General features: G+C 56.2%; 1 protein-coding gene across 2 annotated transcripts in view; it reads right to left on the reverse strand.

The window, feature by feature from the left end:
• Positions 1-4,651: 4,651 nt before the first annotated feature.
• The window catches only part of GRID2IP (Grid2 interacting protein), a 28,606-nt gene continuing 8,226 nt past the window's right edge, over positions 4,652-25,031 (reverse strand). The window contains exons 4-22 of one of the 2 annotated variants that reach the window (XM_066273386.1): positions 23,724-23,793; positions 23,151-23,245; positions 22,700-22,883; positions 18,694-18,848; positions 18,557-18,559; positions 17,365-17,493; positions 17,038-17,135; positions 16,765-16,882; positions 15,682-16,037; positions 14,841-15,260; positions 13,902-13,989; positions 12,738-12,815; positions 12,020-12,216; positions 11,557-11,712; positions 11,330-11,416; positions 9,923-10,052; positions 9,715-9,833; positions 8,843-9,007; positions 4,652-8,598 (exon numbers count right to left, since the gene is read on the reverse strand). In XM_066273386.1, coding sequence (XP_066129483.1) covers positions 8,527-8,598; positions 8,843-9,007; positions 9,715-9,833; positions 9,923-10,052; positions 11,330-11,416; positions 11,557-11,712; positions 12,020-12,216; positions 12,738-12,815; positions 13,902-13,989; positions 14,841-15,260; positions 15,682-16,037; positions 16,765-16,882; positions 17,038-17,135; positions 17,365-17,493; positions 18,557-18,559; positions 18,694-18,848; positions 22,700-22,883; positions 23,151-23,245; positions 23,724-23,793 — 2,720 coding nt within the window. In that variant the 3' untranslated portion in view covers positions 4,652-8,526. The remainder of the gene's footprint in view (positions 8,599-8,842; positions 9,008-9,714; positions 9,834-9,922; positions 10,053-11,329; positions 11,417-11,556; positions 11,713-12,019; positions 12,217-12,737; positions 12,816-13,901; positions 13,990-14,840; positions 15,261-15,681; positions 16,038-16,764; positions 16,883-17,037; positions 17,136-17,364; positions 17,494-18,556; positions 18,560-18,693; positions 18,849-22,699; positions 22,884-23,150; positions 23,246-23,723; positions 23,794-25,031) is intronic. The other variant, XM_066273387.1, reaches the window with a different exon arrangement.

Raw genomic sequence — 25,031 nt, forward strand, 5'->3', positions numbered from 1 at the left:
TTTTTTTTTAGAGGAGTGAGAGAGAGAGAGGAGGAGCAGGAAGCATCAACTCCCATATGTGCTTTGACCAGACAAGTGTAGAGTTTCGAACCAGCAAACTCAGCATTCCAGGTCAACGCTTTATCCACTGCGCCACCACTGGTCAGGCCTGTATTTTTCTTTTTTACTTATTACATCACCAGCATTCTCCCAGGACCTTAACAATGCCTCAACATTCTAATCACTCACTATATTATGTTCTAACATCTGACTGTTCCAGAATTCATTTCACTGATTCCTGAGTTTTGGACATCCTGGTTGCTTCTGATTAACTCCACAAGGAACAATCACGTGCCTCGATTTCTCTCCGCATTTCTGACTATTTCTGTGGGGTGAACTTCCAAGTCTGGTCTTTTTCCTGGGGTTCCCCTCTTCAAGGAGTTTCTGGGGGACCCCCCCTTAGAGATGTGGCCATGTGCTCGACACTTTGGCCAGCTTCTGTGGTCAGAGCCACCACGTCTGCTCAAGCTGTTTGCATTCCCTGAATCAATGCCCTCCTCACGTGGACAGCTCCTTCCAACACAACTAGGGCCACATCGTGGTGACTGCTCAACACTCCGTGGAGGAGAGGCTGCTCATCTAGTGGCTGGACCTCTCTCCCTGTAGCTCCTATGAAGCAGGACCCAGATCACCTCCACTGGTGGGGAGTCCCCACCTCCACCCCAGACGGCAGTCCCCTTCTGCACACTGCAGTCCTTCCTGCCTCTGGAAACTGGGGACATCCACTTCCTTCTGTGGAAACCCCCACACCAAACCCACATGGTCCAAGATCACACATTCACTGTGTTCATTTGATGCTGATGCCAACAGGAGTCCCGTCAATCTCTCTAGAGAAAATATTTTCTATACCTTCCAGGGCAATATCAAGATAAAGAGTAGTTTATCTGCACAACTAAACAGACTCTGAACCCCTGAACCCCTTGGTCTGTGGAACAGCAATTGATTGCATGGTGACTTTGCAGTCCCCTCCCCCACCCAGAACACTGCATGTGTCCTGCCTTCCTGTGGCTAAATGGACCATCCGGGTGAATTTTCTAACACAAAGGGCATCTTCAAAATACAGTCATCGGTATCGTTCCATCCAGACCACCCAACTAGCCCCCAGAACAGCTAGCTCCCCTGCTAACATTTAAAACAAATGGAGTCTCATTTTTAGGGATCCCCGTACTCCAGGGTACTAGGAATGCATCAAGTGACGTCGATGTTTTATTTCAGAAGTCACAAACTCACAGCTGGGCTCCACCTGGCTCACAGAAATGTTTTCTTTGGTTCAGAATTGATCACCTTTTCTCAAGTTTTGAATTGGTTGCCAATATTTCATCAGCACATTGCAAACAAAAATCTTGAGTTTTGGACTTTCTTTGAGAGACCCGAAGATCAGGCACCACAAGCGGTGCTTTCCCACATGGAAGTCCATGGCTGGAGGGGTGGGAGGCTCCCCACCCCCCACAGAAGGGTCTCCTCCACCTCCAGCTCCTCAGTGCTCAGCCCTCCTATTGCCTCACCCCTGTCCCTGTCTCAGTTACCTGTCATCCCTGTCCTTGTGTCATTGTTTTTTTAGTCCCACCCACATCATGCTTGCGTTACTTGCCTGGCCTCTGCAGACTTGACTTTTCAACCCTGGTTTTAGGAGTCTGGAGACAGGTGTCCAAACTGTTTTTTTACAGAAAGGAGGCAGTAATTTTCTTGAGCCGCTTGGGAACCCCCTCTACTTTGATGTTATTTGGTTTGATTTAATGGGCAATTATCAAGCACCGACTGTGTGCAAAGTCTCTAAACACCTGGGCCAATGGGAAATCAAGTTGATGACAGGGTTTTATCTGGGAGTAGACACCTGGTAACTGAAGCCTGGGTGTGTGACAATTTGCCAAGGGAGGGCAAACAGTGCCCGGTGCTGCTTGAATAAAGGTCAGTTAAGATAAGGACACCTCCCCATAGCTTCTTGTGATGGCAGGTTCAGGGGGATGATGAGAGAGCAAGCCAGACTGCCACATGCTGAGCGGTGACTGGATGGTGAGGATGTAGAGGCAGCCAGTGTAAACAACGGCCGGAATAATTTGGCTCTAAAGGGTACCAGACACTGGGGTCTAGACCAGTGGTCGGCAAACTCATTAGTCAACAGATATCCAAATAGCAACAGTACATGATTGAAATTTATTTTGGGCCCTGGCCGGTTGGCTCAGTGGTAGAGTGTCGGCCTGGCGTGTGGAAGTCCCAGGTTCGATTCCCAGCCAGGGCACACAGGAGAAGTGCCCATCTGCTTCTCCACCCCTCCCCCTCTCCTTCCTCTCTGTCTCTCTCTTCCCCTCCCGCAGCCAAGGTTCCATTGGAGCAAAGATGGCCCGGGCACTGGGGATGGCTCTATGCCTCAGGTGCTAGAATGGCTCTGGTCGCAACAGAGCGACGCGACGGATGGGCAGAGCATCACCCCCTGGTGGGCGTGCCGGGTGGATCCCGGTTGGGCGCATGTGGGAGTCTGTCTGACTGTCTCCCCGTTTCTAGCTTCAGAAAAATACAAAAAAAGTCCTGGCCGGTTGGCTCAGCGGTAGAGCGTCGGCCTGGCGTGCGGGGGACCCGGGTTCGATTCCCGGCCAGAGCACACAGGAGAAGCACCCATTTGCTTCTCCACCCCTCCGCCGTGCCTTCCTCTCTGTCTCTCTCTCTTCCCCTCCCGCAGCCAAGGCTCCATTGGAGCAAAGATGGCCCGGGCGCTGGGGATGGCTCCTTGGCCTCTGCCCCAGGCGCTAGAGTGGCTCTGGTCGTGGCAGAGCGATGCCCCGGAGGGGCAGAGCATCGCCCCCTGGTAGGCAGAGCGTCGCCCCTGGTGGGAGTGCCGGGTGGATCCCGGTTGGGCGCATGCGGGAGTCTGTCTGACTGTCTCTCCCCGTTTCCAGCTTCAGAAAAATACAAAAAAAATACAAAAAAATAAAAATACAAAAAAAAAAGAAATTTCTTTTGAGAGCCAAAATTTTAAACTATATAGATAGGTACATTCCTTATCAAGGTAGTGCCCGCACGTGGTGTTTTGTGCAAGAGCTGCACTCAAGGGGCCAAGGAGCCGCACGTGGCTTGCGAGCCATAGTTTGCCAATCAGGGGCTAGCTAGACTGTTCTTAGAAGGCTGTGGTGGGAGGAGGGATGTTTACAGGGAAAGGGGAAAGAGTTAGTGGAGAGTAAGTTGAGGTCACAGGTGCATTGGGACACCCGGGAGCTGGGGGCGGGCAGGAATATAGCACAGACAGGAAATTAGCTCTGACTGGCAGTAAAGGAAGGGCAAGGCCTAAACAGCACAGGATGAAAATGAGAGCCAGTGCATAGACATTTGCAGATGGAGGTGAGAAAATCCTGCTTCGGTGGAATCCTTTCTCCTGAAAGCATCAGCTCAATCCAGTGATCTCTGAGGCCTCCTTGAAACCAGGAGGACTCTTATCCCCTTCCCAGATGATAAGGCGGTAGGAAGGGCTGAACTGTGCGCCCCTCCCAAAATGTATATCAGGGGTCCCCAAACTTTTTTACACAGGGGGCCAGTTCACTGTCCCTCAGACCGTTGGAGGGCCGGACTATAAAAAAAACTATGAACAAATCCCTATGCACACTGCACATATTTTAAAGTAAAAACAAAACAAAACAGGAACAAATCCAATATTTAAAATAAAGAACAAGTAAATTTAAATCAACAAACTGACCAGTATTTCAATGAGAACTATGCTCCTTTCACTGACCACCAATGAAAGAGGTGCCCCTTCCGGAAGTGCGGCGGGGCCGGATAAATGGCCTCAGGGGGCCGCATGCGGCCTGTGGGGCCGGGCAGTAGTTTGGGGACCCCTGATGTATATGTTGACATCTTAACCCTCAATACCTCAGAGTGCGAGGACTTTGGGAGATCTTTCAGATGGCAAATAAGATTGGGTGAGGCCTTAATCCAATAGAATTGATGTCCTTTTAAGAAGAGGAAGGGACACAGGAATGCACACACACACACACAGAAAAGGCCATGTGAGGGCACAGTAAGAAAGAAGGTGGCCGTCGGCAAGCCCAGGAGGACACACTCGGCAAGAACCAAGCCAGCCTCTACCTTCATCTTGAACTTCCAGGCTCAGAACAATGAGAAAATAGACCCCTGTGGGGTTCCCCCCCCCCATTGATTTGAGAAAGAGAGAGAGAAAGAGAGAGAGAAGCATCAACTCGTTCCATTTAGTTGTGTACTCACTGATTGCTTATCATATGTGCCCCTGACCAGGTATCAAACCTGCGACCTTGGCATATCGGGATGATGCTCTACCCACTGAGCAACCTGGCCAGGGTCTAGATTCTTGTTTTTTCTTTCTTTTGTTTTTTGTTTTTTTTCTTAGATTCCTGTTTTTTCAGTCAGTCAGTCTATGGTATTTTGTTATGGTCCTCCGAGCTAGAGCAGAAAGTAGTAAGAAATGAGGTAGTCGCTTTATGTTGAAGTCACCAGCATCTGCGGTCCTTGGAACATTACTATTAAAATTAAATAAGCCGTAAAAATGATGTTAAGCAAAACGAAGAAGATATTTCCACTCAGAGGACAGGCTTTGGATTTAGACAGACCCCAGGTTTTTGATCCAGCAAGTCACATAACCTTCCTGAGTTTCAGACTTCTTTATTTGTAAAAAGGAACAAAACCCACTTCAGAGGGTTGTTGTCAAAGTAAAATGAAATGAAATTTGTAAAAACACTGAGCACGCTACCTCGTAACTACTGAGTGATGTTATTAGGAAAGGCGGTGTGTAATTAGACTATGTTATTTGTTGGTATTATTGAGAGAGAAAGTCCTGTGGCAAAGGTGCTTGCATTCTCACTTTGTCATTTGGTGAGGAGTGTGGAGGGGGACATATTGGCTCCCATATAGGGCTTTGTCCTGACTCGATGTAGAGCCACCAGGAAACACAACCCTAGGAAAACAGACTCAGACACATGGAACCACAAGATGTTTGCATTCGGCATTAATCCTGGCTCCTCGGAGGCAGTCAAAAGATATTGGCAAGTGCATTTACGAAAGAAGAGAGTTCACTGAGAATGTTAAAAGACTGAACATCTCTAAGCATCTGTTGATGGATGTATATTAGTCAACCCCCTTCGTGTTGCAAGGGACAGAAACCTGTCCAAACCAGCCTAAGCCAAAAATTCAAATAAAATTTTAAAAATTTACAAATGGGGAAGGAATTTGTTGGCTTGGAAACTGACAAGTCCAGATTCTTGCTTCAGGCATTCTTGGATCCGGGGCCAGAGAGATGTCCGGAGTGATTGATCTCTCTTCTGCTCTCCCGTCTCGGCTCCATACCCAGGTAGGTCATCTCCAGGGGGTGGTCTTGGCGGCTCCCTCTAGGCGTCCACCCCTCCTTACAGCCAGCAATTCATCCAGAAGGACACCTCCCTTCCCAAACAGTTCTACGTTGAATCTTGAATTGACCCTGAACCACCCAGCCGGAGTCACTAAGACCGTCCTTATCCAATCGGCACTGCTCCAGGGTGTGGAAGTAGGGGGAGGGATTCTTTCCCAAAGGAAAACCAGGGCGCTTTCCCCGGCAGGGACAAGGGACGCTGGTTTCCAGGCAGGCACAGGCCACTGCTGCCCACCGGACTGAGTGTGTCTGGAGAGGAGTTAGGTCACTCACGGGTAACTAGGTAAGAGAGAGTGAGGAGCATCCCACCTGGAGGACACATGAGGGTAGATCGCCAGAGCCATGCTGGGTCCAGGCAGGGCCAGGGGCACTGAGGACTTGAAGGAGGCTAGGGTCTGGACCAGGTGTCTGGCCAAGAGGCCATATGGTACAGTGATTGCAAAAACGGCCTGATTCCTCACCCACCCTGGAATCCTCTGCAATGTGATTTTACCGCCTCTCTCTTCAAGAGTGGGAGGCATTTCCCTTCTCCTAGATACCGGGCTGGGTTGTCACTTGGTCACTTGCTTTGACAATAGACTGTGGTGGAAGGGATGGCATGCCAGTTCTGAGCTTCCGCTAAAAAGGTGTCTCCTCTGCCTTTGTTTTTCTGAAGCTGGAAACGGGGAGGCAGTCAGATTCCCGCATGTGCCTGACCGGGATCCACCCAGCACGCCCACCAGGGGGCGATGCTCTGCCCATCCGGGGCATCGCTCTGTTGTAACCAGAGCCATTCTAGCTCCTGAGGCAGAGGCCACAGAGCCATCCCCAGCGCCCGGGCCATCTTTGCTCCAATGGAGCCTTGGCTGCGGAAGGGGAAGAGAGAGACAGAGAGGAAGGAGAGGGGGAGGGGTGGAGAAGCAGATGGGCGCCTCTCCTGTGTGCCCTGGCCGGGAATCGAACCCGGGACTTCCGCACGCCAGGCCGACGCTCTACCACTGAGCCAACCGGCCAGGGCCTGCCTTTGTTTTTCTCTTGGACCCCTGCCTCCACCATGTGAATCATCCCAGCAATTTGGCTGGAGGATGAGAGGCCACATGAAACCACCCCAACACTCCCAAGCCAACGCCCCAGACATGGGAGAGGGCCCTGTATGGTTAGCGCAGGTGACTCTAGATACATGAGTGAGCCCACTGAGTCCACTCAGAGCAGAACTGCCTAGTTGACCCACAGACTCATGAGCAGTAAGTGGCCGCCGTTTTAAGCAACTGAGTTTTGGGACAGTTTGTTACCAGGCATTACGTAGCAAAGAGATAACCCATAGACGGGATGTTAGGGAGAAACCTAACTAGTGCTCAGCTTGCCAACCTGTGCTCCCTGGCACAGGGCTGGATCTACCATGTGTTTCTAACCGGCAGGAAAATGCCCTACGGGCTACCTGGGCTGTGGGGTGACACCTGTTCGCGGCCTGCTGACGTCTGTCATCACTACAGATCTCGAATGGGGATTAACTGCCCTCCTGCCTGTTTCTCAGAGACACAGCTTTGTAAATGTATGGAAATTAACCCAGCTTGAGCTGCCGGGGAGACATGTGTAGCACGCATCACAGGTGGGTGTTTCCTCCCCACCCTTGAATTAGACAGGCTGTTTTAGCGGGGAACAGCAACGACCACCACAAAACACGTACACGGCCTCAAAGGGGGCTTGTGGGAGGGGACTGGCAGGAACGGAAGGGGTCTCCTGGGAGCCACGTGGGCTGTTTGAGCCCAGTGGGAGGGAAAGAATCCAAGGAGGGGGGTAGAGCCCAGTTCAGACTTCCCTGGAAGGTAAAGAAAGCGGCGACAGGAAGCTACTTGGTGTCAGGAGTTGCCCATTGGAGCTTGGAAAGAAAGAACGGTCGTCAACACGCCCTCCCTGCCCACCGCACCCCTGCGCCCGGGGTCCAGGCAGCTCTCTTTTCCATCCCCAGTCCCTACACATGAAGAACAGCGGCTGGGATCCCAAATATGTCCTAGCCTGTGTCCTTCACCCCTAAGCCTGCTTGACTCACAGGACCTGGTTCAGGGACCGTCACGTCTCCAATCAGCCACTGAGTCCCGGTCATTCACCACCTAGACATCTCCCCGTGCTGGCTCCCCTACTCTGATGATGCCCCCACTCCCAGACTGCCCACTGCAAAGTGACCCCTGCTACGCTGCTTCGAGCTAGTCCACGGGACGAAGCCCTCCATTCTGCAGTCTAACAGAAGGGTTTTCCTAATCCAGTCCTGTCTACTTCTCTCCCCTGCTTTCCTCCACCTCCACCCGACCTGACCCCGTCAGGGCAGCAGCCAATTGCAGTTTCTTCCCGCTTCCAAGACCCAGGCTGGCTGCAGACAGAAGGGCTCTCCTCCCTGCCTGCCTGCCTGCCTGCCTTCTTCACAGTAGCCCTAGGAGGCCCTGGCTGGCTGAGGGACCTCCAGGCCTCAATGCCCCACGGTGTGGCGTGTTCAGGGGCTTCTGCCTCCTTCTCCAGGGCTTGGGGCCCACGAGGTCTGTGCTCCATGATAGTGTGCCCCAGCCCACTCAGAGAGGACTAAGCAAGGTTTAGATGTCCTTCCTCCGAACCTGGTGTGCTGAGTCATGGAGGAGCAAATAGCAGAGCAATTCACCTGCTGGTTGCTGCCCCCACCCCGCCCTGGGTCACCTGTGGCCTGAGGGCTCGTGCAGCCGGCTCCTGCTTGCATGCCTGGGAGCCAAGCAGGCGAGGGGCAGGAAGCCAGCGGAACATGGCACAGCCATGCCCGGGACCTGAGGACGGTCCTCCCGGAGCGAACACACCAGTGCCCATGGGCAGTGGTGGCTCACTCTCCCTGGGAGTCCGTGTCTGCTCCTGTCCCACGCACCCAGCAGTGCTTACGGCCAGAGCTCGGCCAGGAGATGGGGGTTCGGCTGAACCCCGTGCATTCCAGGTGGCCGAAGTTCTACGGCTGAGGTAGCTGGAGACGCGGGCCCAGTGGGCAGAGATGCCCGAGCTTCCAGGCACGAGGCGTGCGACGGGGCAGGTGTGACCCAGACGTCGGTGGCATCCAGGCTGCCTTCTTGGTCCCAGCCTCTGGAGTCCCTCTCCACGCCCGAGCTGAAGGGGGCGCAGGGCCACCACCGTCACCAGGCCAGGGGCGAAGCCATCCCTGAGCTGCGAGAACCCTCCCCGGCCTGCAGGTCACTGAGCGCCCGCTGGGGAGGAAGCGGCAGGTGGGAAGGGCTTGGTCGGTGGTTCTAAGAGCAACTCCCCAACACCCACCCTGCTTCATCTCGCCACTCCAGAGCCAGGGCAGAGACTTCCCCTCCCAGGCTGGGGGTTGTGTCACTCACTGGGGGATGCTTTCCCAACCCCCTGTTTCACAGAAAGACTCCCCTCTTTTGACTTCTGCTCCTGACCTCTCCTGACGGGCCCCTTCAGCCTTCCACTGGGGCTCACCTCGAACTTGCTGATGAACTCTGCGAAGATGCCGAAGAAGGCCTCGGAGGTGGTGGCTTTGGAATCCTCCCCGAAGAAGGCCAGCGCCTTGCCCAGCTCCTCCATGGCCTCCAGCTGCAGCCCGTCCAGTGCCCGCAACACTGGCTGGGCCGTCTCCAGGAACGACTGATGGGCCTCTGTCAAGGAGACAGCCAACCGGCTGGGTATCCCCGGGTTCCTAGGCAGTGACCCCAGACAGCAGCCGAGCTGCCCCAGACCGAGGGCTCAGCTGAGGACTGTACCCTGTTCAGGGGCTCCAGTCCTAGTGCCCGCAAGTTCACCCTGAAGCCCGCCACACCCAGTCCAGCCCCAGGGGTTCACTTGCCCCACTTGGCAGGACCACTCTCTCTTTCCTCCTGGCTCTGCCCAGAGGCCGCCACCCCCCTCTTCCCCAACCATTCACTCGGAGTAGCCCCCGTCCCTCTCTAGGCCTAACGCTCTCTCTTTTTCTGTAGCACGTGTCGTTTTCTGTGCTCAGTGGGAATGCTCCTCTCTCCTGACAGGCTGCCTCTGGCTGGCCAGGGCCTGACAAGTCTCTTTGTGTATCTCGTGACAAGTCTGGGCTCTCTCGTGGACCAGGACGATGGAATAAGGTGGCAGTGTTAGGACAGTCAAAAATGCTCCTTCCAGTGACATACAGATACTTGGCATAAGGGCTTGGATTCTAAATGACCCAGGATGGACCCTCTGCCAGCACCCCTGGACCCACGGCAGCCTCTGCCCAGAGTCTCTGCCGGGAGACAGGGTCTGCAGTAGTCACCGGAGTCATAGCCAGTTGTGCCTGACTGCCCCAGGGTCCACTGCGGCGCTGGGACAGGCTGCTCAAAGGATACTGTCATAACCACAGCAAACTTGTCCTTGCTGGAGGGGGTCATGCTCTGGCAGGCAGCCTGTATCTCGCTGATGGTGCCGTGGAGGTCATCCAGGTCACTGGTCAGGGCCCGTTGGTTTACTGTAGGGAAGGGGACAGGGTCTCGTGGGGCCACACTTCCAGCCCAGGACGGCAGTGCCTCCGCCTCCCCCTCCATCCACCCAGCCTACCTTTGGCAGCCAGGGGCACAGTGGGTAGGTCCTGAGCAAAACCCAGGAGTTCGGGGAAGTGCTGGCTCAGCGATTTGGCAAGGATGTGCAGGAAGGTGGACTTCCCGTCCACTGTCTTGGTGGAGTTTAGCTGCAAGTGACCCCCAACATATATCCCCCTCAAGGACCCCATCAGATTCCTTATCACATGGGACCAGGCACACTCAGTCTTGCTTCCCCCAGACTGCGGCTTCAATTCCTGGCCCTCGACACTCACTAAGTCCGAAGCTCATAAACCGATCTCTAGAGTTCCTTACTCTGAGGGTTCACCTGCTGGGATGCCGTGGGTCTTCCTAGGAGTTAGAGGTTTCCTGGCCCAGAACTTTGAGGTCCCCTGGAACCAGGCCCCCAGCTCCCAGCTAGGGGGTGTGTGCTGGGTCCTAGGTTTTCCTGTCTTTGTGAGTTTGACTTTGTCAGCAGACAGAGCCCAAGATTCTCTGACTCCAAGGGGATGAGGAGCATCACTCATACACCTTTCTTCTTGTGGTTTTCCAGAAGCATCTGTGGCCCATCTAAGCCTCAGACATCCTAAACTAGTTATATCTAAATTTGAAGTTTTTCTTCCTCTTTTTTTTAACTTTTTTTCCTTTTGTGTTTTTTGGAAGTTAGAAGGAGGGAGGCAGTCAGACTCCCACATGTGCCCTACAGGGATCCACCTGGCATGCCCACCGGGGGGCGATGCTTTGCCCATCTGGGCCATTGTTCGGCTGCAGCCAGGGCCATTCTAGCACCTGAGGTGGAAGCCACGGCACCATCCCCAGCGCCCGGGCCAACTTTGCTCCAGTGGAGCCTTGCTGTGGGACGGGAAGAAAGAGATAGGGAGGAAGGAGAGGGGGAAGGGTGGAAGCAGATGGGCACTTCTCCTGTGTGCCCTGACCAGGAATTGAACCTGGGACTTCCACACGCAGGGTCAATGCTCTACTGCTGAGCCAACCGGTCATGGCCTTTACTCTTTAAAAAAAAAAACCAAAAAACAAAAGGCACACTGGGGAAAAGTCCCAGAAACCCTGGGAGAAGACTGGGTATTTGACCTGTCTTTTTTCTGATGCTACATCTTGGGGGGGGGGGTGTGTGTGACTAAACTGAGTGGTGTGCTGCTACTGAGGGTACCAGACGGGTTCTCCTCTTTCTCCTGGAGCTCTTCCTCCCTGCTCCCCTGCTCTCCGTAATTCCACATCCTGAGGCTGGGCTCAGAGGAGCACCCCCACCCCGACTCCAACCTTTGCTGCAGGCAGCCAGCCAGCTCCTCTTCCTGGGGGAAGGGCCCTCCTTGGTCCTGATGGTCCCTCCTCTGCTCCGCCCCAACTTGCTTGTTAGGCCTGGCCTCCCTTCCCCAACCTCAATGTCAGAGCAAGATGAGCTCCTCACCTCCGTCAGGAAGTTGATTTTGAAGCCCGTGGTCTTGTTGGTTTTGGGCTGTCCATCATTGAGATAGTTGCCCATGGCCAACACAAACTGTGGAGAGTAAGGGGCGCAGGCAGGTACTTACTACCCCACCCCTCACCCCCTAATCCATCAGGATGGACTCCAGGCTGAAGCCCCAGGGGCAGAGGGGCAGGTAGAGTGACAGGGAGGGGGGGATGTGCCCTCCTGACCTCCAGGATCTTGGCGAGCTTTCGGCTGTTCTTGAGCTCGAGGGAGGCCTGGCGTAAGCACTCCAGGCTGCCCCTGATCTCTTCTGTCTTCTCCTGCAGGGTAGCCTGGAAGTGGAGGCTGCGCAGGCGGGTTTTGTACTCCGGAACCGATAACATCTGGTACGAAGGCATGCCCAGGGTCCATCCCTCAGACCAGAAGACCCACTGCCCCATCACAGCCTGGGGTGGGGGGTCCACTGGCCGCCTAGGCCTGGTATTCCCTTAGGAAAAATTAAGCACAACCTCTAGGGGGCACCCTCATCCCGTCTACTTTAGACCCCAAGGGGGACCTGGTCATTCAAGGGGGTAAACAGGGACTCAGAGGTGTGAACGTGGGAACGCAAGCGGAGCAAGATTCCGGACAGAGGCGGCCGAGGCCGCTGGGCAGCCCCTGACCCTTGGCGGGGGGTCACGGCCGCGGCACCTGCAGGACGAACTGGTCGGGCTCGCTGAGCCGGCCGGGCGCCTCGCGGAAGGCCTGATAGCGCAGCTCCTCGTCGGCGTCTGGCGCGAAGAGCAGCAGCTGCGCCAGATGCGCGGGCTCCAGGCGCCGGGGCTCCATGCTCATGAGCACCTGCCGCAGCTCCGCGGGGCTTAGCTTCAGGTGCGCCAGCAGGATGGCTGCGGGCGGAGCCGCACAGGTGAGCCCGGGCGGGGCCCCGGGGGGGAGCGGACGGGGCCCCGCGATTCTCCTGGGCTACTGGGCGGAGCCTAGAGGTGGTTGGGGAGGAGCCGGGGCGGGGCAGGAGCGGGCCGAGAGGTGGAGAAGGTCCTTCCCGCGACCGGTTAAAAGGCGAGGGCGGCGTTCTCCAGGGGGATAGGTTTAGAATTGAGTATGGCTAAAAATACTAGGGAAGGGCCTGGAGGCGGGGCCAGACTAGGCGCCCACAAAGGGGCGGGGCATAGGGGTGGGTCCAGGCCCGCCCCCCTCCTGCACCTACCCCAGGGACTTCTGGTTGAATGTGGGAACTGGGAAGGGGACTTTCTCTCCGCTGGGAGGCAGGGTAGGGTGTGTGTGTGTGCGTGGAGGGGAGAGTGTAAGAAGGGGGTCGAGGGGAGCCTTACAGCCTAATCTCTGTCATCCATCACGGCGAATCTGCGGCTCTGCCCCCCACAACCCCTGGGACTCCCTGGCCCCTCACAGGTGTTGTAGGCCTTCTTGTGGGACAGGATCTCCACCACCTCCTTCTTCCTGAAAGGCTCAGGCCCAGGCACTGGTTCTGGAAGGAAAACTGATGGTTTAATGAGGGGAGGCTGGGCTGAGGCTGATGTGAGAGGGACCAAGAGGGGCCACTCCCAACAGCCAGGACAACCCCGACCATAGCCTTGACCAGGGGTCCCCAAACTTTTTACACAGGGGGCCAGTTCACTGTCCCTCAGACCATTGGAGGGCCGGACTATAAAAAAAACTATGAACAAATTCCTATGCACACTGCACATATCTTATTTTAAAGTAAAAAAACAAAACGGGAACAAATACAATATTTAAAATAAAGAACAAGTAAATTTAAATCAACAAACTGACCAATATTTCAATGGGAACTATGTTCCTCTCACTGACCACCAATGAAAGAGGTACCCTTCCAGAAGTGCGGCGGGGGTCGGATAAATGGCCTAAGGGGGCCGCATGTGGCCCGCGGGCTGTAGTTTGGGGACCCCTGGCCTTGACTGAATTCCGGGAGTCCAGTCCCCACTCGTGAACTCTGCGGCCCAGTCTAACACACTCGTCATGCAAGGTGCATGTCCCTCCTCCATCCTCTAGGCCCTAGGCGAGTGCAACTGAGCTGGTCGAGTAAGGGGAACCAACCACCTCTGGACCTTGCAGATGCTTCCTGGATGGACAAGGGCCTTTCCCTTCCCTCTCGGAACCACTTTCCACACACACTATCCCTGGTTGCCCGGAGCCCCACCCAACAACTCTAGGAAGATGCTCAGAGAGGAGTGAGGGGAGAGGGGGACTGGAAAGGGTGTGTGGATGCCTCCTGTCCACCTTATTCCGGCTGTGTGACAGAGCAATTACCTAGCCTCCCTGTGTTTTATCATCAGGAAGTTGTCAGTGTCACAGGATTCATTTGGCAATGACAATGAGGGTGTCTGGCCTTGGGTAAGCATGTGACAAGGGCCAGCTGTTAGTGTCTCCATTTTGAGGTGGAAAGACCGAGGCTCTAAAAAGTTAACGTGGCTCAGTAAGCGGAAGTCAGTGCGGACCTCGGGGGTTCTAAGCCCTGGGATGCCACAGAAAGCAGTTGGGGGGTTGCCACAGAGTCCCTGGTATTGGGGTCCCCTAGAGCACTCAGGCCACTCACTAGCTGGTTTCTGGGTGCCGAAGTGGAGCTCCAGGTCAAGGTATTTCACCATGTCACTCAGCTTATCATAGTCAGAGTCTTCCCCAAGCTGCAAGGGAGGGAGGGGCAGGCTCCAAGTGAGGAGGAACCCTGGCAGCTGGACGGCTGTCCTCCAGGGAAAGCCCCCATCAGGTCCCGGGCTACACCCAGGGACAGGAGACTGTGGGAGGAGCTAAATCATCTAAGTTATCAGGCGGTGAGCTGGCTCCTCCGATGGTGGGTAACACTCACACTCGGAACACCGTCCACACAGAAGCCGGCAGTTGTGCTGGGGCAGAGGGTCAAGGGACTGCAAAGGGGCTAGCGCCACCGAGGGGTTGGCCGAGGGGTCTGGCCCTGGTTTGTTTTTTTTTTGTATTTTTCTGAAGCTGGAAAAGGGGAGGCAGTCAGACAGACTCCCGCATGCGCCCGACCGGGATCCACCCGGCACGCCCACCAGGGGGCGATGCTCTGCCCATCCGGGGCGTCGCTCTCTCGTGACCAGAGCCACTCTAGCACCTGAGGCAGAGGCCATGGAGCCATCCTCAGGGCCTGGGCCAACTTTGCTCCAATGGAGCCTCGGCTGCAGGAGGGGAAGAGAGAGACAGAGAGGAAGGAGAGGGGGAGGGGTGGAGAAGCAGATAGGCGCTTCTCCTGTGTGCCCTGGCTAGGAATCGAACCCAGGACTCCTGCACGCCAGGCCGACGCTCTACCACTGAGCCAACCGGCCAGGGCTGGCCTGTTTTGAAGTGTCCTTCACAGGAAATGAGTTCACCAGAGCTGCCCCGGGTTCCCGATGCCAGGGGAACTGAATCAGGGAAGTGCCAGGGGCTAGAAGCTGGGCAGTGTTTTGCTGTCAGCGCTGCTTTCCAGGACCACCCTCCCCTGGTGCAGGGCAGCCTGGGGCCCCAGGTCACCTACCTGACCCCAGATGGTGCCTTCCGAGTTCTCCACCTGCTCCCACCGTAGGCGCTTGACGCTCATGTGGCTGGTCTCGCTGCGGCGGTGGCCCAGGCCCCGGGACATCATGGGGGGTGCGCAGGGCACAGGTGGGGGCAGGGGTGGCGGGGGTGGTGGAGGGACAGGATGGCTGAGTTGGGAGAGGGGTTTGGCCAGAGTCTGAGGGGGGCCCCAGGGACCTTCAGGGGTGCGGGAGCTGGGCTTGGGGTCATGGAAGGGCAAGGGTGGCGGCGGTGGGGGGCTGAGCGGGGGCGGGGGGATGTGGTCGGAGATGGAGGAGTAGGTGAGGGAGCTGCCTTCCTCGCTGCTGCTGATGCATTCGCTGGCGCTGCTCCGCTCGTTGGTTAGGAAGCTGCCCTGGTCGTCATCGTGGAAGCTCATCTGATGGGGACAGGATGGGGGAGGGGAGGACCAAGCCAGCCCAGGAGCAGTAGAGCGTGGAGCAATGTGAGGAAGAGTGGGATAGCCTGGGGCAGGGAAGGGGATGGCCTGGGGACAAGGATAGGACAGTCTGGTGGGACAGGCTGAGGCTGTGGGGGAAGGGTGGCCTGACGGTGTGTGGGGTAGCCAAGGACGAGGAATGGGGTAACCTGGGACAGGGTTTATGGCGTAGCCTTGGGTAAGGGGTGTAATAACTTGAGTCAAAAGGTGGGATAGCTCAAGCCAGGAAGAAAGGTAGCCTGTGACAGGTCCAGGGCAGCAGGCCTCTTGCAGGAACTCAGGGACACTGTTCCCCTTAAAGACCCCCCCATATCACACCTTTACCCCGGCCCTCCACATCCGCCTGCATGCTCAGACCTACCTCCTCATAGTCATTCTCAGGGCTCAGGAAATCATCCACAACAGTGACCCGGGGGTCCAGCTGCTCGCTCAGGACATCCAGGAAGCGGTCAGTATCCCGGCTTCGCACCGGCCGGGAGAACGTGAAGAGCTTCCCGCGGCCGGGCTGGCGGGCCAGGTCCGGGCTGGGGGGGCTGTCGGAGTGGATGGGTCCGGGGCCCGGCTGCGGGGAGGGCGCCCTGCTGCTGTCCAGGCTGGCGTAGGGGTGGGACTCGGAGCTGCTGGGCGAGGCCGGGCCCCCTGAACACAGCGGGTAGTAGCAGGGGGAGGGCAGGCGCCTCTCGCTGGGCCAGGAGATGCTGGACAGGGTCCTGGGCCCTGGGGGAGGGAAGGGGAGGGGAGGGTTCATGAGGACCCCTCTTCCGTCAGTACCTGGGTTCCAGGTGCAGGCTGGAGGGGAGGGCCCCACGGTAGGTTGATTCTGTATCCCTGGACACCTTCTTTTCCCTCTCGGGACACAGTGCAGGAAAATCAGGGTGACCCCACTCCCCATACTCTTCCCTGAGGGTGATCAGAGATTAGAGGTGGGTGTACTGCTTAAGCCCAGGACAGTCCGGATCCAAACTCAGAGGGCCAAGAGGCCTTCTGCGGGCCCCAGGCCAAGGGTCATAAGGCACCCCCTACACCCAGCAGGTCCTTGGCTCCCAGGACCACTGCCGTCCTGCCTGCTGAACTTCAGAGGAGTCTCATGTGTGTCCTGCGAGTAACCATCTTTCCAGCTGCTCCATTCACAGAGCAAGGCACGCACTCAAACGTTTATCCAACGGTCACATGCTAACTTGGGGGACTCCTTTGGGGGCGGCCTCTGCTTTTCTAGATCTACAGCAGGGGTGAGGCTCAGAAGGGACACAGAGAGACAAGGACAACCCTGACCTTGATGGCCCCTCACCATGGAGGCTGCTGGGGTCGCCCCACAACTCATTCCCATGGATATGGAGCAGAGAGACTCCAGGATTGTGCCCGGAGGTGGGGCAACACCCAGCCACCCGATTGGACCGACAGAGCCCCGTGCTGCCCTCAGGAGCTGGGCTGGCCGAGCCCCTACCTGCTGTGCCCACTAAGCTGGGCGCTGGTGGGGACGCACGGGATCTGGACGCGGTCCCGATCTTCCCTTTGAAGCTGCTGTTCAGTCTGGACTCCAGCTCTGCGTAGACAGCCGACATCTGCAGGAAGAGGAGGCGGGGAGAGTCTAGCCGCCCCCACCTCCCCAAGGTGGCCCTAACATGGCCTCAGAGGCCAGGCCTGGGTGGTCGGGGAGGCAGGGGTCCTCCCCAGCCTCCCACTGACACCACCGGGAAGACAGACGGAGAGGTCTCACCATCTTGGGGTTGGGGGTCTCAGGGAGGGACGTGCCATCACCCGCCTGGCGCTCTCCTGGGATCAGAGGAAGAGGCATCTCAGGACAGTCGCTGGGACCTGGCAGGGAATCAGGGAGGCCAGAGTCAGCTATGAGGGGTCTAATGACTGCTTCCCAGACCACCCAGCCCGAGGCCGCGGAGAAAGAACCTGCTAACCCTTATGGCCCCGAAGGACCACCGCTCAGCCTGTTTCTAGGGATTTCTCATTTTGCAGGTGGGAAAAAAAAACAAAACAGGCCCTGGTGGCTTCCTCCTACCCTCTCCTGCCTCTCGGCCGGGGGCCTTACCGCAGCTGTGGCTGGCCTCCAGGCCCTGGGACCGCAGGCTGCGGCGGCACACGGACGAGGCCCTCAGGGAGCTCCGCGACGGGGGCTCCGGCTCCGGCTCTGGCTCTAGGTCCAGCGAGGGTTCTGGCTCTGTCGTGGGATACAAAGTGGGGCCACCAAACAGGTAGGGGAGGGCAGTGGCCAGCAGTGCCAGTCTGTGACCCTGGCCCTGCTCGGCTCTGGGACAGCTGTCCAGGGGAAGCCTCGGGAGAGAAACCGGCACCAGGAACCGGAGCAGGGGGTGGTGCTACCCGGAGAGGGAGGCTGGGGGAGGTGGCCATGCGGCCTCTTCTCAGGACGAGAGCCCAGGGCCCCACGGTCCCAGGTCTCAACCCCTAGTCACTGCTGTCTATAGGGACTTCTGGGATGAAAAGGAAGGTTCCAGGTCTAGGCAGATGTGTGAGACACCTGCACCCTGAGCTTTTTTGCTACAATCCTGGAGCCCCCTACTAATTGTGTGACCCTGAGACGAGGGACAGTGGGCACACAAGGGCCAGCACGTAGATCTGCAGGCTGTGACCAGCAGGTACAGCACGCCTAGAATAAATGTACAGGGTTTCGATGCCCATGGCCTAAACGATGAAGTGCATGGTTTTGTGGGCACACGGGCACTGCAGCAGGTGGCAGCAGTGGGAAGGCCTGGCAGGCCATGTGCGTGTCTGCGCCCAGCCAGACGTGACCCAGCCACACGCTCACGATGCCGGTCTGCAGACAGCGGCTACACGGACTTCTCGATTGGTGCCACACTTCCTGGGGTGCAAAGCACAGCCACACTTTGTGGGTGAGAAACCTGAGACCCCAAGTAGTTAGATGAGGTGTCTAAGGTTACACTGCATTTGCTCCTTAAAGCAAGGAAGGCACAAGGCTCTATTGGAGCAAAGATGGCCCGGGCACTGGGGATGGCTTCTTGGCCTCTGCCCCAGGCGCTAGAGTGGCTCTGGTCGCAACAGAGCAACGCCCCAGAGGGGCAGAGCATCGCCCCCTGGTGCAGAGCTTCGCCCCTGGTGGGCGTGCCGGGTGGATCCCGGTCGGGCGCATGCGGGAGTCTGTCTGACTGTCTCCCCGTTTCCAGCTTCGGAAAAATACACACACACAAAAAAAAAAAGCAGGGAAGGCACATCTGCGGGGCCTAGCGTGGGACCTAGCCTGGGACCAGCTGGGTGCGATGGGCATATATCTAGGTGGACACAGCTGTGTGTGAGAGGGCCCAAGTCTGCTGGAGTACCCAGCAGGGGAGAACAGGTGCCTGGCTCTTCCCCGGCAGGCTGGGCAGGAAGGGGGGCTGCTTACCTGTCATGGCCGTGTAGCCCAGAAAGCACGCGATCTTCTCCTGACAGAGCTCCTGCTCCTCGTAAGTCAGCAGCTGGTAGATGAACTGCCAAAGCACCTGCTTGACGGGCGAGTCCAGCACAGGGTAGACGTCAACGATGAGGGTGTCGATGTTCCTGAGGGAGGGTGCAGGAGCGTGGGGTTCGTTCCTCAGGGGCTCGCCTCACTGGGTGGGGTGGGGACGAGTAAGGGGAGCCCTTCTAGGCCACAGACTTCGGGCTCACGCCGAGACAGAGAGGTGGGCGGGACGGTAGGTTCTCCGGACAGTCTGCCCAAATTCAAACCCTTCCTCTGCCGCTTACCAGCCAAGGGACCTTTCTCAAGTTACTTAACTTCCCTGGGCCTCAGTCTCCTCACCTATAAAATGGGGACAAAAAGGACATCTACCGCACAGAGCTGTGGTGAAGACTGAAACATATGGAGAGTGTGTTGGGAAAGCAGAGTCACTGTGTCAGGGACAAGCAAGCGACGGTCCATAGGCCAAAATCGGGCCCACCACCTGTTTTCGTAAAGAAAGTTTTACCGGGACGTGACCATGCCTGTTTTATGTTTGTCTGCGGCTGCTCAGAAGCTACAACAGCATACTTGAATTGTTTCGGTGGAGACTGGCCCCAAAAGCTGAAAGTATTCACTATCCAGCCCTTCATAGAAATAGTTGGCTGGTCTCTGCATGGGAAAGGGAAAACTGAATTCTCACCTCACACCATGCTGAAAGATGAACACTAGGTGGATGAAAGACCAAAGTGTGAAGATAAAATTATAAAAAGTTAATAGAAGAGAATTGCAGGAAAGTATCTTTTGAGCTAGGAGAGGCAGAGAAGAACTTCTCAAAACAAAAATTCAAAGTCAAAGCCATGAAACCCCATGTGCATGAATTTGATTACACAAAACCAAGAATACCCGTTCAAAGAAGCACAACCTGGGTACATTAGCATTAGATATCACAGCAGTAATAACAGAAATGACCAGTGGGAGGTGATAGTAACAACGTTTAAAATTAACCAAGAACTTTTGCAAATCAAGAACAAAAAGCCCAACAAAACAAAAATAATTTTTTTAACAAAAATAATTTATAGGAAAAAGGAAATGAAAAAAAAAGTGGACAAGGATATTAGAGGATGTTTAAAGTAATTAATAATTAAAAAAAAACCCAAACCAAGATGTCACTTTATGGCCCAAAAGACTAGCAAAAACAGAAAGCTAGCCCTGGCCGGTTGGCTCAGTGGTAGAGCGTCGGCCTGGCCTGCAGGAGTCCCGGGTTCAATTCCCGTCCAGGGCACACAGGAGAAGCGCCCATCTGCCTCTCCACCCCTCCCCTTCTCCTTCCTCTCTGTCTCTCTCTTCCCCTCCCGCAGCCAAGGTTCCATTGGAGCAGGGATGGCCCGGGCGCTGGGGATAGCTCCTTGGCCTCTGCCCCAGGCGCTAGAGTGGCTCTGGTCACAGCAGAGCGACGCCTGGAGGGGCAGAGCATCGCCCCTGGTGGGCAGAGCGTTGCCCCTGGTGGGCGTGCCGGGTGGATCCCGGTCGGGCGCATGCGGGAGTCTGACTGTCTCTCCCCGTTTCCAGCTTCAGAAAAATACAAAAAAAAAAACAAAACAAAAAAAACAAACAAACCAGAAAGCTGGATAATGCCACATGTTGGCCAGGACCCGGCGATGAGGGAGCCCGTGTGCACCGCTGGTGTGAGCGGAAACAGTGCTCTGGGAAGCGGTTTGACCCAGCCTCGTCACATTAGGTAAACAAATACCCGAACATCCATCTAGCAGTTCTGCTCTTAGATCTAGATTTCCAATAAATTGTGCACAGCTCCGTGGGACAATGAGCACAGAGATGGATGTTCATCACAATGTTACTGTGGTGGAAGAGAGTGGAGGCAACACTGTGTCTGTCACGGGCAAAGGAAACCGATGAGACTGTGGCTGCGATCTGCAGTAATGTGGCCGCAGCTACACACCGTGTATTAAATGTACGGCAGAGAAACATGGACAGATCCAGATGCAGAGCACTGGGTGGGGAAAAATAAATAAATAAAAGAAGCCAGGCCCTGGCCGGTTGGCTCAGCGGTAGAGCGTCGGCCTGGCGTGCGGGGGTTCGATTCCCGGCCAGGGCACATAGGAGAAGCGCCCATTTGCTTCTCCACCACCCGCCTCCTTCCTCTCTCTCTTTTCCCCTCCTGCAGCCAAGGCTCCATTGGAGCAAGGATGGCCCGGGCGCTGGGGATGGCTCCTTGGCCTCTGCCCCAGGCGCTAGAGTGGCTCTGGTCGGGGCAGAGCGACGCCCCGGAGGGGCAGAGCATCACCCCTTGGTGGGCAGAGCTTCGCCCCTGGTGGGCGTGCCAGGTGGATCCCGGTCGGGTGCATGCGGGAGTCTGTCTGTCTCTTCCCGTTTCCAGCTTCAGAAAAATACAAAAAAAAAAAAAAAAAAAAAAAAGAAGCCAGACACAGAATGCAGTGTATAGCACAATGGTGATGGGAAATACAAAGACATAGCAGGGAACAGCCACACCCACTTTTCAACATCTGCAGACAAAGGGGTGCCCATTAAACTCAACAGACTTGGCGGGAGCGGGGGGGGGGACACAGAGAGGGGATTGGGGCGAAAGGGAATGAAAGGTAGAAACACCTAACTGTCGATGGATGGATGGACAGAGTGTGTTCTATCCCTACAATGGAGTATTATTTAGCCATAAAAAGAAATGAAGTCGATGTTATAACTTGGAGGAAGGCTGAAAACAGTCTCGGTGGAAGAAGTAGACACAAAAGTCCACACATTGTGCGGTTCTGTTTGTGTTGAAATGTCCAGAACAGGAAAATGATAAAGACATAAAGTAGATTAATTAGTGGTTCCTTAAGGTGAGGAGGAGCAGGGAAGAGGGAGAGAGGGAGAGGCTGATGGCAACAGGAGGCAGAGTGCCTTTTGAGGTGACAAAAATGTTCTAAATTTCAGTGTGGTGATAGTTGTACATATTTGTGGATATACTAAAAACCAGCGCATTGAATTCACACTCCAATGGATGAATTGTATGGCGCGGGAACTATGTCTTAATGAAACTCCTTAAACAAACAAACCAAAAAGGATGAACAAGTGGCCCTGGCTGGTTGGCTCAGTGGTACAGCGTCGGCCTGGCATGCAGAAGTCCCGGGTTCGATTCCCGGCCAGGGCACACAGGAGAAGCGCCCACTGCTTCTCCACCCCTCCCCCTCTCCTTCCTCTCTGTCTCTCTCTTCCCTTCCCGCAGCCAAGGCTCCATTGGAGCAAAGATGGCCCAGGCGCTGGGGATGGCTCCTTGGCCTCTGCCCCAGGCGCTAGAGTGGCTCTGGTCGAAACAGAGCGATGCCCCGGAAGGGCAGAGCATCGTCCCCTGGTGGGCAGAGCGTCGCCCCCTGGTGGGCGTGCCGGGTGGATCCCGGTCGGGCGCATGCAGGAGTCTGTCTGACTGTCTCTCCCCGTTTCCAGCTTCAGAAAAATAAATTATAAAAAAAAAAAAAAAAAGATGAACAAGTGAGGAGCTTTGCATGGACCAGGACAATGAACCCTTAGGGACTTAGGAGCATGATGATCGCAGCCTGCCGTCCCTGAGGTGCAAAAAGATGTCAAACGAACCCCCAAGGGGCCTGGCCGGTGGGCAGTGCCCTCGGGCGTTTGGCATCTTGGGGCTTTGCTGACACTGGAACTCCTGTTCCTGTGAGGGTCCCACCCTCAACATTGTCTGCTCCACTTTACAGAAAAGGCTGTGACTTGCCCCGGGGTCACGTGGCTAGGAGGTTTCAGAGGCAGGGTTTGTTCTGGGGCAGCCCAACGGTCCCCACCTTGGGGACCCTGGTACAATCTGCTACTTTTTTTTCCCCCGAACCTCCCCCAGGAGAAGGGGGATGGGGAGGCTCAGTCAGGGAGACCCAATGGTGAGTCTGGGCCGGGTTTGGGGTCCACCCAGAGCAGGTCCCCAGCGCCACTCCAGCCGGGCCACCTGTGCTGGAAGAAGCTCTCAAGAGCCCGGCAGATCCCATAGCGCTCGGGAGGCGTGAGTAGGTGCTCCAGCTGCTGGCTGAACGTCTTCCCCTGCACGCGGATACTGGAGGGCAGGATGTCCGCCACCCACTGCAGGGAGGTGAGCGCTGACGATGGGTTGGGGGAATCCAAAGAATCAGAATCTGCAGGGCCACAGGCAGGAGAGGCACAGGTGACCCAGTATCCCCAGGCCAGGGGACCTTCCTGAGCTGGGGGGTGGTTGCACAGCACCATGCATTGGGTGGCATATCTGCGGCCCGCAGCTGGGGATGGGGTTAGAGGGACAGTCTGGGTGGGGTCCTTGAGGTAGTCCCACTGGATCCCACAGCACCACCTGGGGAGGAATGCTGTGGGTCTGGGGGCAGAGCAGAAGGGCCCCTCAGGGTCTCTGTGGCAGTGGGGGGTCTCACCGCTGGCAAATGGGATGAGCCCTTCTTCTACCACCAGCGTGGGCATCGCACCGCTGCCCTGCAGCATGGACACCACCTTGTCGTGGGAGCAGTTCCTGCCAAGCAGAGATGGCCCAGGGGGGCCTGGCTAGGATGAGCCCTGTCCACAGCCACCTACCAGACCTCCCTGTCCCGCCCACAGAGGCCACATTGCAAGTCCCCAGCTGTGCCACAAGCAGAAGCCAGGGCACTGCTCTCCTGCTCATTAATCTCTGCAGAAGAAGCTCTCGGCCCAGGGCCTGCTGGACACTTCTGGGCACAGAAGGGCTCACACCCATGTCAGCCCCAGACAGGGCTCCCCTGAAGGGCAAGACTTTGAATTCTGCATGGAACTGGGGTGTTTTCTGGTTGGAAGGATGAACTGACGTCCTAGCTAAGGCGGGAGAGTAAATTCAAAAGTTCCCAGAGTATGAGGGACAGACCCTGGGACCAACTGGTCAGAGGAGATCAGGACCGTAGCCTGGAGGTCCCAAGAGGCAGCAGTCTTGGGGGACAGTCCACCACCAAGCTCTGGGGTCCCCAATAGCCTCTGACCTCATGTCCAGCCCATTGAGGAAGAGGATCCGGTCACCGGACCTAAGGGAAGCATTGTCAGCCGGGCTCCCTGGAGGCGAGAACAGAGGGCGTGTTGGTCAGCGGGGCAGGGCTCACTCCTGTTCCACAGGTGGGTATGGGACAGTGGCAGAAGGGAGCCAAAATAGGCCAGCGGTGCCCACATGAGACCCAGTGCCTCTTTGCTCTCAGCTGCTCTAAGCAGGGAGTGGTTCCCGGGCCAGTAGGAACGCTAGGGCAGTGTGGACCACCGGTCTGCCCCGAGCTGTTGGAGAAGAGCTGAAACAAAGGAGGTCTTGAGAGCAGCATTTCACAGCTTCTGCACCCCCGGGAGAGGGGCACTCTAGACACTGCTCTTGGGCCCTCATCTGAAGGTCCCCGTAATAGAGTCAGTCCTCTGTGCCTTTGTCACCTGGAGGAAACAAATCTGCCCAAAGAGAGGCAGTCGTTCAGGCTGGCAAACATGGTATATTCATCACATTTTTTTAGGCTTTGACATCCGGAGCCTTGCTGACACTGGAGGACTTAGTGTCCCTCCCCGGGCTCGCCTAGAGAGAGCCAATGACTGGTCTGCAAGCCGGCCTTTCACATGCAAACCTCCCAATCCTGAGCTCCTCCTCTTCCGGCTCTCAGACGCTGAGCACTTGCCCTCACCACCCGGGGCCTGGTACCAGACAACTAGGGTAGACCCTGGGCCCAGAGTAGTTATTCACACTAGCTAGTCCTAAGCCTGTTCACCTTGCCTTGCCCACTTCTTCCCACAGAAACCCCAGTAAGGGCTCTTGTCCACCTCTTCCCCTGGCTCCCTCCACTTCCTGTCCTGACCCACCGTGTGCTTCCCCCCGAGTAGCCCTGCATGGCCTGGCTTAAGCCCCCTCCTCTTGGAAACTGTGAGTAACAAACTACCTTTTCAATGGCCACCAGCTCCTGGTCTGTTGGCCTCACCCTACCTGAATGATAAAAATCTGCCTTTTAAATGTAAGGGAGCAGCTATTTCTCACTCTACCTCGATGTCCCTGAGGGTCAGACCTAACCCAGAATCTAACATCTGGAGAAGAGGCAGTTGACACAGTCCTGTGGGTGGTCACAAGAGGAGAGAATTCAATTCAGCACCAGGAGACACTTCTGTCCCCCAAGACCTTCCACATTGGAATGGGCTGCCTCAGCAAGACAGGAGTCCCCCCACCCACACACACACACTAGAAGGACAAGAAGAGGAATCCCTACTCTGCCTTCTTCATGATGTGACCTTTCCAGGAGCAAGAGGGGGTGAGCTGGGTGGGAGGAGGA

Source organism: Saccopteryx bilineata, chromosome 4 (assembly GCF_036850765.1).
Source record: "Saccopteryx bilineata isolate mSacBil1 chromosome 4, mSacBil1_pri_phased_curated, whole genome shotgun sequence".
Classification (NCBI taxonomy): Eukaryota; Metazoa; Chordata; class Mammalia; order Chiroptera; family Emballonuridae; genus Saccopteryx; species Saccopteryx bilineata.